At 46.9% G+C, this 13,350-nt stretch overlaps 2 protein-coding genes across 8 annotated transcripts in view; one reads left to right on the top strand and one right to left on the bottom strand.

Moving 5' to 3' along the window:
• The window catches only part of RAMP2 (receptor activity modifying protein 2), a 2,035-nt gene extending 1,733 nt beyond the window's left edge, over positions 1 to 302 (bottom strand). Inside the window, exon 1 of the mRNA XM_029928962.1 lies at positions 188 to 302. Within this exon, the coding sequence (XP_029784822.1) occupies positions 188 to 287 (100 nt within the window). The 5' untranslated portion in view covers positions 288 to 302. The remainder of the gene's footprint in view (positions 1 to 187) is intronic.
• A 9,489-nt stretch (positions 303 to 9,791) lies between these two features.
• Positions 9,792 to 13,350, top strand: part of EZH1 (enhancer of zeste 1 polycomb repressive complex 2 subunit) — a 35,197-nt gene continuing 31,638 nt past the window's right edge. For 3 of the 7 annotated variants that reach the window (XM_029927162.1, XM_029927160.1, XM_029927161.1), the window contains exon 1: positions 12,916 to 12,947. In XM_029927162.1, coding sequence (XP_029783022.1) covers positions 12,941 to 12,947 — 7 coding nt within the window. In that variant the 5' untranslated portion in view covers positions 12,916 to 12,940. Of the gene's footprint in view, positions 9,883 to 12,893; positions 12,948 to 13,350 lie in introns of those variants that run through there. The other 4 variants (XM_029927159.1, XM_029927158.1, XM_029927165.1 and 1 more) reach the window with 3 other exon arrangements.

The raw sequence follows: 13,350 nt of genomic DNA, 5'->3' as shown, positions 1-13,350 counted from the left end.
TATCCCCGGCCCAAGCCCCAGGAAGCCGCGCCGCTTCCTCGCAGGGGCTGGGACGGCTGCGGCCACGTGGGGGGCGGGGGCGACGCCCGGGGCTGCAGGCTGGAGGGGAGTCGCTGCCCCACCCGGCCCTGGCGCCCGCCGCTCCCTCCGGCGGGTCGGCGTTGGCCCACCCTTTCTTACAGCTCACCCCGTGGGGCTGGACAGCTCCCCTCGTAACCCCAGAACCGGGACGCATTTCCTGGGCTGAGCCTCGGGGCGCCCAAGGATTCGCCCGGGTCTCTGAGCATCCGCTCTCGGAACCCTAGTCGCCCCCTTCTCTTTCACTGCGGGGGTAAGGAAGGGGGTTAGCGTGTGGCTGTCGCAGACTTGAGGAAGAAAGGGGCTGGGAGTTCAGGGGGCATCTCCTCGCCCCCGTATCTAAGGAAGGGGTTGGGTCTGTCCTGGGCAGTGGGGGAAGGGGCGTCAGGAACTGGGCTCAGAGTTCCCCTTCCCTGGGAACACCCACTGATGTCGACCCGCTCGCCCAAACTGGGGAGATGGAGATTAGGGAGCCAGCCCTCTAGAGTCAGGAGAAGGCCTGCGGACTGGGGCAGAAGGGAAACCAAAGTCCAAATACCCTCTCTTCGGAGGCACCTCCTGGGGCCTGAATCCACACATCTGATAGGGCGGAAGGGCAAAAGTAGATTACTCCATTCCCAGGAAGAAAGTGGCCACAACTCTTCAAGACCAAGGTTGTGAAAGGGGAAGCTTTATTTAGAACCTACTATGGGTGACTTCATTCACAAGGTGAGTACCTTATTGTTTTCCCTGTTTTACAGGGAAAGAAGCTAAAGCTCAGGGAAGAGCCCAGAACTTGAGCTCAGAAGCTCTGACCTGTACTTCTGTCTTCCCACTCCCCAGCCAGATAGCCCAGAATGACCTCAGTCACCTTGATGATCTCGCTTCTTCTCATGTAAGATAAGGACATCACCTTCCCCGATAAACTGTACTGAGGACAAGGCATGTGAAAGGGCATGGCACTCGCTCAGTGGATATTTCCTTTCCTTCTTTCCTAAGGACTTGTCTAAGGTCACACTGCTAGGAACCAGCAAGGCTGAGCCCGGGGCCCCAGGGGCCCTGACTTCTGCCACACCACAGCTGTCTCTGTGTCCTGAGCCAGAGCTTCATTACCCTGAAGCAGCCGAGCAGCCCAGGAGCTGGTTTGGCCCGGACGTTGAACTCCAGACACAGCTGTCAGCACTGAACTTTCCTAAATTACTCCCAGACGCTGACCCCTGGACTCAGCTGCTGCGCTTGTCCCAGTTCACTGATTTCTGCCCAGCACAAATGATCTCTCATGATCTCTCTTCAAATCTTCATCTCAGGGTCTTAGGCTCTTGAATTATGGCCACTAAAAGCCTGTTGTCTTCCTCCATCACTAGGGTCAAGAAGTTGCCTTGGTAAGGCCTCCAGAAGAAGAAAGGAGGTGGCCCACTTGGCAGGAACCCAAAGCCCTCCTGGTGATTATCATCTTCTGCAATGTGCAGAAAACAGCCAGACAGCCTCAGAGCCACTTTAGGCCAGGGACCAAATCCATTCGTTTCCTCCCACCCATGACTGCCCTTTTCAAGAGGGAAACATGGTCAAGAGGGAGATTTCTGGGTGATAAGATGGGAAGGGGAAGCATGGAGGGACAGAAAACAAAATGAGCCGTTTCTACTGGGGTGGGGCCAGAAACACCTGAGCCCACGTGAATTAGGACTGGGGTTGGAGTAAAGATTAAAATTGACAAAAACAAACGCTGAGGTATATAGAGTAGTGTGGTATCATTTGATAAAAGGAAACAAACGAGCATTAGTTGGGTTCTAAAGGCAAGTTCTCCCTCTCTGTTGCTGAGTAATCTTGGGTAGGTCATTTCATATCTCTGGGGCTCAATATTTTCCTATATAAAATAACCTTAGAATCAAAAGGGAAAAGGGGCCCCTGGGTGGTTCAGTTGGTTAAACATCTGGTTTCAGCTCAGGTCATGATCTCACAGTTCATGGGTTCGAGCCCTGTGTTGGGCTCTGTGCTGACACCTAGCTCAGAGCCTGGAGCCTGCTTCGGATTCTGTGTCTCTCTCTATCTCTGACCCTCCCCTGCTCGTGCTGTCTCTATCTCTCAAAAAAAAAATAAAAAAAATAAAAATAAAGAATCAAAAGGGAAAATACAGGTGACTCCGTAGAAAATGTTATCTTTGGGGGTGCCTGGGTGGCTCAGTCAGTTAAGCGTCTGGCTTCGGCTCAGATCGTGATCTCACGGTTTGTGGGTTGGAGCCCTGCATCAGTCTCTGTGCTGACAGCTAGCTCAGAGCCTGGAGCCTGTCTTCAGAATCTGTGTCTCCCTCTCTCTCTGAACTGACCCTCCCCTGCTCACGCTGTCTCTCTCTCTCTCAAAAATAAATAAAAACATTTAAACAATTTTTTAAAGATAAAAAAAAAGAAAATGTTATCTTTGACTTGGAGCTGGGGTTCAGTGTGCAGCATGATGTGGAGACCTCCAACGGAGTTTGTTGTAGTTATTCCTGAACTTGGGAGTCTAACCTTCCCCATTGGAGAATCCAGGAATTTTCCCTCCTCCTGATTTTCCTCTTCCCACTTGTCCTGACCAGTTGGATATTTGGCTTTCATTGACCCCTGAGGGCATCCTGGTAACTAGGGGTCAGGTATTGGGGTCCTTTGGGGCTGAAAGAGGACCAGAGATCTCACTTTGCCACAGAAGATAGTCCCATGTTCTGCAATAAGGGGACAGAGAAGGGCCTTTAGGGACAGAAGCGGTTCTTTTTTTTTTTTTTTTTTACTTTTTAAAAAATTTATTTCAGAGAGAGAGAGAGAGAGAGAGCATGAGCAGAGGAGGGTCAGAGAAAGAGGCAGACACAGAATCTGAAGACAGGCTCCAGGCTCTGAGCTAGCTCTCAGCACAGAGCCCGATGCGGGGCTCAAACCCACGAACCATGAGATCATGACCTGAGCCGAAGTCCGACGCTTAACCAACTGAGCCACCCAGATGCCTCAGAAGCTGGTTCTTTTATGGAAGTCCTGTATTCCACCCCTGGGCGCCCTCTTCCCTTCCCTTTCAAACTCTACTGCTGCCTTAAAATACATACTTTTTGCTAGAAAAATATATTTAAAATTTTTTAATGTTTATTTTGAGAGAGAGACAGAAAGGAGAGAGAGAGCAGGAGCAGGGGAGGGGCAGACAGAGGGAGACACAAAATCTGAAGCAGGCTCCAGGCTCTGAGCTGTTAACACCTGAGCCCAAAGTCTTAACACTTAACTGAGCCACCCAGGCGCCCCCCAAAATATACTTTTTAATTGCAGGTAATACACAGGCATATACTCATTGCAAAATATTTAAACACAGAAAACTTTATACCCTCCCTCCTTAATTACTTCCCTATATATTTTGGATTAAAAAAAACATAAATGGGATTTAGTATCTCAGTTGTTCGATGACTTTTTTTTAAATTTAATAACATGTTTTGAGCTTTTCACAAGAGCATATATAGATGTGCCTCTTTTCTTTTAACTGTAGTATAATATTATCTGTAGTCTTTTTGTCTCATATCCAGTGGGGTCTGATCTTTGTTTCCTCCATACTTCCTTAGTCCTTTGTCCCTATTCCACGCCCACTCCTACTGCTTGGGAAGAGAGGGATCTAGTTCTGGTCCAGCTAGACATTAACCTGAGATTTATGGCCCCAACCTAGACCGACTTTTCCCTGGTAGGGATCCATGTAAATTTCCCTTCTTGTTACTGGGGAAGGGACATCCTGCCTGAAACAAGAAGAGAGGTGACTTGATCCTTAAAAGGAGTGCCATTTCTAATCTTCCCCCTACACACAAATCCAGAACAACATCGTGTGGAGTAAAAAGCACTGGGGGCCTCTTACACAATGAAATAGCATCCTGGGATCAGCATCTCTACCATGTAGAGACATCCACATATGCTGGCCTCTTCCCCAGCTGTCTGCAAAATAAAGAGCAGAGCTCGGGAGAGGATGTGGGGGAGAGTCAGGGTCAGGGGAGCCAGAAGTCCTGGCTGGGAGGGGCTGATCCTTCCAAGCTGGAGAGAGGAGACAGATTTCTTTGGAGGGCAGGGAGGCAGCAGAGAGAACCAGAAGAGCTGCAGCTGGGGAGACAGCTAGCTAAGAGAGGGAAGACAAAGGTGTAGGGATACAACTCCATCTCTCCCTAACTCCTCGTATCCAGAATGATGGAACACTCAGTGTGAGTATGGCCACTTCTCAGATGGAAGAATGATTATCAGAGAAAACTTTGGCTCTCAAGTTAGAAAAAGCAGAGAAAATGGTCAGGCCATATTTCTCATCAACTGTATGTAGCTACCGTTTGTTGAACAATTACTATGTGATGCATAGTGTGTTCTCTGACACAAGTGCTGAGTGCTTCGCAAATATTTCTTAAAACCTTACCACCATAACATCAGAATTATCTTGTCTGTGGGTAAAATGGGGAAACAGGAATGATGTGCTCAAGGCCCCAAGGGTAGTAACTGGCAGTCGGGCTTTGAACACAGGGACTGCTTGATGCTAAGCTTCATGTCTTAACCATTATAATTTGCCATCTTACTCTCACTCTACATCCAAATATTGATTTCTTCCTGGGCCTTGAAAATGGGGGTTGAAAAGACGGGAGAAGGATAGAGAGTTTCTTCCAGGGTCAGATAGACCCCTCCAGAAATACAAAGATCCGGCTTTACCTAACTACATATGCACAACCTCCTCCTCCCTTCCTCCCCTGACCCAGGCTGGACCATGACATCACACAGTGAAGGCTGTTTTTCTGAAAGGAAAAAAATTAAAAGAAAACCCAGACCAGATTTACAAGAACAACATTCAGACAGCATGACTGAAGAGGACCATGGCCAAGTGACCACAGCCCACGCCCAGCAGTGCTGAGAACACTCCTGGTCCCTCAGCACCTGGGGCTGACTCATGGTTGCTGTCAGGACCCAGTGCCAGAGGCCAGCGTTGCTTTCAGTCTCTCTCCATTCCTTGGACTGTCCTATGAAGCCATCAGCAGGAACGGTTCTACCCGTTTGCAGCACCCTAAGAGTTTAGATGTTTGGATGTTAAATAACATGGAGATGCCCGCCAGTATGCTTGGTACTTCATACAGATGGTTTCACTTACAACTCAGGACTCAGGGAGCCTGGGTGGCTCAGTCAGTTGTGTCTGACTCTTGATTTCAGGATTATGAGTTCAAGCCTCACATTGGGCTCCATGGTGGGTGTGAAGCCTAATTATAAACAAACAAACAAACAAACAAACAAAATAAAACAAATCTATTAAATTAGGTACCATAGCAATCCACTTTACAGATGAGGAAACTGAGGCTCAGAAAAGTTGTGTAATTTATCCAAGCTGATGCAACTAATATTGGCAGATATCCAGGTCTTCTTAATATTGAAGCCAGACTCCTTAACCTCGCTCCACAATACCTGCTGGAAGTCAACTTGTTAGCCAGCCTGCTAGAGAGAACCAGACAGAAAGGGATTCAAAAGACCAGCCAGACGGGTAACGCAAACAGGATTCCTCATGGCACGGAGGACTTTCCTCCCTCAGTATGATCCCTCTCCTGACTATGCTTGCTTCACTTACACACAGTATCTTTTCAGATCCTTCCCCCCAACACCTTAATGCATTGGATGGACAATGAAAACAACCCATGACATTATAAAATAAAACATTTTTGGGGCACCTGGGTGGCTCGGTTGGTTGAGCAACTGGCTCTTGCTATCAGCTCCGGTAATAATCTCGTGGTTCATGAGTTTGAGCCCCACATCAGGCTCTGTGTTGACAGCTGCTCTCTCCGCCTTTCCCCTGCTCACATTCTCTCTCTCTGTGTCTCCCTCTCTCAAAAACAAACATTTTTTAAAAACAAAAAAGAACCTCATTTTCTAGATCTTAACATCCAACATATGTTGCGTTGAACACTTGTGGTATCTGTGATGTGAGCTTAAGTAATACTACAAAAGGCAATATTTTCTTCACCTGTAAAATGGGGATAGTAATAATACCTATAAGTTTTAAGATTTAAAGCACTTAGAGCAGTATATGATAATAATGTTATTATTGTCATATAACTATAATCAATTATAATATATAAGAATTATAACATATAATCTAATTATAATTACTATGTTTTATAATTATATAATCACTATTGATTATATTATTAAATTATATTTAATTGTATTTAATCATATAATATATAATTATAAAAATATAATAATTATTATTATTTCTATTACCTTAGTGGTTAAGAGCACACACTTTAGAGTCAAGTAGACTTGAGTTTGGATCCATCTCCATCACTCTGCAATTACTTAATTCTTCTGGGCGTGTTTTCTTATCTGTAAAATAAGGTTACCAGTGTATGTCTCACTTAGCAGTAAAGATAATGCAGGTCAAGCATTTGATAAATGGTAGTCACTGTCATAAAGTTTAACATATATGATTATGACAGTCGTATTTCCAAGATATTCTGGGATCCTTCCAGTTCTATAATTTTGTTCTTTTCATTACATGGTACATTCTTTCTTTCTTTCATTCTTTCTTTCTTAATGTTTATTTATTTTTGAGAGAGAGAGAGGCAAAGGGGCAGAGAGAGAGGAACACACAGAATCCGAAGCAGGCTCCAGGCTCCGAGCTGCCAGCACTAAGCCCAATGCAGGGCTCAAACTCACAAACTGTGAGATCATGACCTGAGCTGAAATCGGACACTTAACGGACTAAGCCACCCAGGCGCCCCTCATCACATAGTACTCTTTTATCTAAATGAATATAGACTTTACAGCCAGATAGAATTCTAGCCCTCCTACTTACCAGCCATGTGGCCATGGCCGGTGTGGTCAATATCCCTGGGTCTCAATGCCCTTCTCTGTGAAATGGGGATGACAATACCCACCTCTCAGGCATCTCGCAAGGATTACACAAAATAATGTAGGTTCACACCCAGTCCAATGTCTAATGATTACATGAATGTTAAATACATAAATAAATGTGATCTATGTTTGTTCCTTTATGTATAGTGTCGTGGATATAATCTGTAGATGTATGTAATGTACTTTTCTTTCTCCAAAAGTATATCTGTGGCCTGGTATTCCATCCTAGCTAGACTGAGGTTCAAAGGGCCATAATATCAGCAGTGTGAGACCCTGCTGATAAGCCAGGGGAAGGAGAAGGGGAAGTTACAGAAACAAGAGGAACTCCCCTTTCCTGTCTGGCTAGGATATTTTATTTTATTTTATTTATTTTTTTTGTCTTTCACATAGGCTGTTCCCTACTGATACGGTTCTGTCGAGTGTCCAGCTTTGATTGGCATCTCCAATACAGAGGGAGTAAGGAGTCCCTTGCCTTTCAGGAACTTTTTTCCCCTGAACTTGCAGAGTCCCAAACACATTTCTCTTTCTGGCATCACTGGTGAGAACAGAAAGTCATGGAGAGAATCCAGAATCATGATGTCAGAGCTAGAAGATCTCAGAGAAAGGAGGAAGTAGAGTGGCGGGGTTCAGAGCATGGGTTCAGGGGTCGGAATGACTGGGCCCAAATCCTGGCCACATCAGCTGGGTAACCTTGGGGGCAAGTTCCAGACTATCTTTAAGCCTTAGTCTTCTCAGTTATAAAATGAGGTTAAGGCTATTACTGGCTCCATATGAAATGTGATGACCCACTGTCAGCCCAATGCCGGGTACGTACTGAATGGACAGTATTTGAAGGCTGTCATGTTTTCTCTAGTTCTGAAGTTTTACAGTTGAGGACCCTGATGGCCAGAAAGGAAGCACAGCTCATTAGCTGTCCACCGGATCAGGGCTACTTCCCAGGCAAGGCTGTGCCAAAGGCGTGTCCCATGAGATCAAGGCCCTGCATTAACTGTGCCAAGGGAGCAAGAATGGGCAGCACCACCCTAGCTGTGGGGTTGGAGCCTTCAGAGTATGTGCAAAGCAAGGCATGCATCCCACCCAAGTAAACCCCAAAAGAGAAAGTCCCTTCCTGCTGGAATTATTTATTTTGTAATTAACAAAGGCTAAGGAGGCCCTTTCTGAATTTTGGCTTGGAGGCTCAGGGTTTAAACTTATAACAGCCACGAACAAGGGTTTATTATGGGCCTGTTCTTGCTTGCTGAATTGAATGCATTATTATGATCCCCATGCAACCAGAGGTCAGGAGCTAAGTACCTGAGGCAGAAAGCTGGGTTTCTGAGATCAGAGGACAAAGTGTCCAGGAGTGGAGAGTCTTCAAAAATTGAGCCATGTTTCCAGGCTCAGTAACGTCCAGACCTCAACTTTCTTTGGAACTGCCTTTGCCTCCAAGTGTTCAGGGAGGGGTCTGGCACTTCAGCTGGCCCCACCAAGGCCCGGGCAGCAGCCCCAGTTTCTGGTGACCTTCATGCAGGCTAGTAGGTTGTGCTCTGCTTTGTTTCGTTGTTTGTTTCTCCACAGCAGGGTGGCCTTCCCCTGCTTCTGGGTGGGAACTGGGGAGGGGGGAGGGAGGATAGTTTGCTCCCATCTCCACAGCTGTGTTTACACTTCCCTGTCAGGGACTGTCTGGGGCCCAAATTTTCCTCGGTCCCCTGTGTCCCCCCAGAGAAACGCTATTTGATCTCCCCATGGGCTTCACAAGGGAGGGGCATTACGAGCCCAGGGGTCACCATCCAAAGGGAGCTGGAAAGAGGAAGGGAGAAGTTGGAAAGGAGGAAAGAATAGTGCAGAAAGCTCTGTTTGAATTCTGGGAAGCATCATCTTCTTCCCTTTCTACCAGTAGCCTGAAGACCAGCAGGGGACAAAAGTACACTTAGAATGTGACAGCCCCAAATGGAACAGAACACGTGACATGTCATTTCTAATCACTGAATAGAACAAAATCTTTCTTTGTGATGGGGACATGAGTGCACAGAGCAGAACATCTCCACAGTCTTCCCCAGGGCTTCAATGGGGCCGGTGGTCAGACACAGCATGTTAAAGCCAATAAGATCATGTTAAAATACACGCAAATTAAAAAGGATTTAAGAAAATGGTCAAGTAAATAGTGTTTTTCTTCTCCAGGGAGCAAGCTGGGCTGGTATTAATTAGCATACTAGTATTGCCGGACTCTGGGCCAAGCCTGGGAGAATGGCTGCCAAGGCAAATCAGGCATCATGTTTCAGAAATTAAACACATAATTTTATTTTTCCACAATAAGGAACTTTCAGAAAAAGAACCAGCCCTATTAGACTACTCAGCACACTTTGTCCAGTTTCGTTGGGCCCCAGAGGCCTCCAATTTAAGAGCAAGATGAGCAACTGGAAGCCAGGAGTGACATAGTTCTTCCTTTTTCCTATTAACTGCCTGGGGGTAGGGCTGGGAGGAGTGGGGCAGAGGTGATGGTACTGTTTTTCAAAGGTCCAGTTGCCAACAGTTTGCCAGCAGTTTTTCTATGAATTTATAGGACAAAGACCTGAAGGGTTGGGAGAGTTGGCCAAACAAACATTGGCCCATAGTGTGTCACGGACCACGGGCAGCTAAGGAAGACCCTGGACTCAGGACACAACTCTCTCCCATCACAACGAGGAGGAACCAATTGACAAATTTCCCCTAAGAACCCCAGGCTTAGTTAGTGGTGATGTAGGATGTTGCTTTCAAAGTCCTCCAGTGATCAACAATTACTAAAGCCTGGTTTAGTCCTGTGTCAGGTATCATGGTGGATATGAAAGAGGTAACAGCATGGGAGGGAGGTGAAGAGATGCTGGGAATGCAGCAGGGGGAGATCCAGGAGGGCTGGGGGGCTTGGTGAGGAGGCGGAACTTGAAGACTGATCTACAACTTTGAAGCCAACCTCCTCACCATCCTGCTTCAAAATATCTCGGTAACTGTATTTTCTTTGTTACTACAAAATGTCTTATGTCTCTCCTCTTGTCACTTGGCTTACCCTCCTAAAGCAATGCTGTCCACTCCCATGGGATTGGTTACCAGCTCTGAGCTGATGGTTCCCAAATCTCCCCAGTCTCAGTCCCAACATCTCTGAACATCTCTCCTTAGATAATCTTTTTTTTCTAACCTACTGCCTACCTCTCTCTCTTTTAACTACATTCTTTATTTCAATTTCAACAATTATTTGTGTACCATAATGGTTCTGAAACTTGGTTACAAAATGGGATCATTTGGGATTCTCTTACAACTCTTGGAGCCCAGGCCATATCCCAGACCAATTAATCAGACCCTCTGGAGGTGGGAGGCAGGCATCAGTAGTTAATAAAGCTCCCCAGGTAATGTAAATATGATCCAAACTTGAAAACCACTGAAGTAGAAGGCAGGGGGAATGGAAAGGGGCATTATTGCAAGTTGCCAATTATGAAGGAATATTTGCTTTGATTTGGTAGTTTAATCAGAGAGAGGCAAGAGACAAATGGCAAAGCCAAAGTTTCTGATATAAGAAAAAGAACACAAAATCTGGAATCCAGAGACCTAAGTGTAAGACCTGACAGAGAAAAATTTCATCTCTATAAGGCAAGTCTTTTTTTTTTAATTTTTTATCTATTTTTGAGACAGAGAGAGACAGAAAATGAGCAGGGAGGGGTAGAGAGAGAGGGAGACACAGAATCTGAAGCAGGCTCCAGACTCTGAGCTAGCTGTCAGCACAGAGCCCGACACGGGGCTCGAACCCACAAATGTGAGATCATGACCTGAGCCGAAGTCAGACACTTAACCGACTGAGCCACCCAGGCGCCCCTAAGGCAAGTCTTTTAGGTTCTTTATGCCAGAGTAATCTTGTGTGCATAACTGAACCCCTCCCTACTTCATAGAGTTATGGAGATTTTTTTATTAAAAAAAAAAAAAGAACATTAGAGGCTTTTGTAACTAGGCACTTTGAGAAAAATTCAAGGTAATGTTATTCTGTGTTTTAAGTTTTAAATTTAAAAAAATTTAATGTTTTTTATTTATTTTTGAGAGACAGAGAGAGATGGTGCGAGCAAGGGAGGGTCAGAGAGAGAGGGAGATACAGAATCTGAGGACAGGCGATAGGCTATGAGCTAGCTGTCAGCACAGAGCCTGATGCGAAGTTAGAACCCACAAACCATGAGGTCATGGCCTGAGCTGACGTCGGACGCTTAACCGACTGAGTCACCCAGGCACCCAAGTTTTAATTTTTTTAACTTTATATTTTGAAGTAACTCCAGATTTACAAAAGAGTTGCAGATGGTAGACAGTTCCCATATGCCCAACAGCCAACTTCCTCACCATTTGAGGAAGTACAGTTGCCAAAACCAGGAACTGAGATGATAAAATAATTTTAACTAGTCTACAGACCTTCATCAATTATCCCACTAGTGTTCCTCTTCCCCACCAGGATTCAATCCAGAATCACACATTACATTTAGTTGTCCTGTCTCCTCAATCTCCTCCAATAAAGGACAGTTCTTTACTCTTTGTCTTTCACGACAAAGATATCTTTCTTAAAAGATACTGGCCAGTGGGGGAACCTGGGTGGCTCAGTCGGTTAAGCCTTCAACTTCAGCTCAGGTCATGATCTCACCTTTCCTCAGTTCCAGGCCTGCATAGGGCTCTCTGCTGTCAGCATTGAGCCGTTTTGGATCTTCTGTCTCCCTCTCTTTCTCTGTCCCTCCCCCACTCGCTCTCAGTCAAAAATAAACATTAAAAACAAAGGTAAAGACAGAAATGTGCTTATATGTGTAAAAAGGATACTGACCAGTTATCTTGTAGATTGCCTCTTATTTTGGATTTGTCTGATGCTTCCTCATGATTAAATTCAGTTTATGCATTTTTAAAAGAATACTACAGAAGGGATTTTGTGCCCTTCTCATTGCATCATATTGAGGGATACCCAAGATGACTATCTCTCATCACTAATGATGTGAAGTTTGATCACTTGCTTAATAACGTGATAGCAGCAGCTTTCTGTCCTGTAAAGTTACTATTCTTTTCCTACGTAACTAATAGGTATCTTGTGAGAAGATACTTTGATACAAGGCTATTCATTTGAATCTAAGAGACTGGGAAAACTTTTCATAGAAATAGGGAAGTCAGATGTAAATAAAGCAAGAAGGATAATTCAGAGCTCATAGATGGGTGAGGGATTAGTATGAAGGGGTTCAGGGTTGGTTTCTAATGCTTAAGCGAGGGGCGCCCGGGTGGCTCAGCCAGTTAAGTGTCCAACTTCAGCTCAGGTCACGATCTCACGGTTCGTGGGTTTGAGCCCCGAGTCAGGCTCCGTGCTGACAGCTCAGAGCCTGGAGCCTGCTTCAAATTCTGTGCCTCCCTCTCTCTCTCTCTCTCTCTCTTTGCCCCTCCCCTACTCAGGCTCTGTTTCTCTCTGTCTCAATAATAAATGAACATAGAATTTTTAAAAAGTTAATGTGAGCAGGGGGGGAGGGGGACACAGAATCTGAAGACATGCTCTAAGGCTCTGAGGTAGCTGTCAGCACGGAGCCTCATGCGGGGCTCGAACCCACGAACGCGAAATCATGACCTGAGCCAAAGATGGACGCTCAACCGACTGAGCCACCCAGGCGCCCCTAAACATAAAAGAATTAAAAATAATAATAAATTTTTAAAAATCCTTAAGTGAAACGTGGCTCATGGGCATCGTGTAAGGATGGTACAACCGTTGGATAAGGTCTCCAACAAGATATTAGTGGCTCTGGTAGGCTCCCTGAGAGCCTTTCCTGTCGCCTGAAAGCGCCGCCTTGGAAAACGTCGGGCTCGGGCTTATCACCTCCGACTCCTGAGGTCTGGATATTGGCGCCAAACCACAGACGTGCGAAGAAGGAAGCCCAGGTGGCCCCACAGGCCGGGCGCAAAGGGCTCAGTGCGCAAGCGCCGGAAGGAGGCGCGGGGCGGGGCCGCAGCGCGGGGGCGGGGCCGCGGCGCGCAGGCGTCCTAGCGGCGGGTTCCTGCAGCTCGGGATGGAGGGTGAGTGAGTAAACAAGCCCGGGCCAGGCGGTGGGGCCGGGCCTCGGCACCTTGCCACGCGGGGCCTGGGGGAGGGAGAGGCGAAGGGGTCAGAGAATTGGGAGGAAGCGGAGGGGCAGCTACCTGCCTGGCCAGGGGTAGCGGGGCTCCCCCTTCCTGTCCGAGAGCTGGAGGAAAGGGGGCGATGGGACGAGCGAGCCCCCAGCTAGGACCGCGTCTGCGGCGGGGAGGGTGGTGTGTCCGGGAGGAGGAGCGGCGGGGGCGGGCCCGGAGTTGGGGACTCCTGTTGGAGGGCGGGGTGGGCACGGTGGGCGGGAGCCCCAGAGCTGAGAGGACGCGCGGGCGGGCGGTGGCACCTGCCGGGGCCCTAAGCGAGGCGGACTCCCCGGGACTTGGGGCTCTG

This window comes from Suricata suricatta, chromosome 17 (assembly GCF_006229205.1).
Source record: "Suricata suricatta isolate VVHF042 chromosome 17, meerkat_22Aug2017_6uvM2_HiC, whole genome shotgun sequence".
In the NCBI taxonomy this organism is placed as follows: Eukaryota; Metazoa; Chordata; class Mammalia; order Carnivora; family Herpestidae; genus Suricata; species Suricata suricatta.
This window is presented reverse-complemented; position numbering and strand designations above follow the sequence as displayed.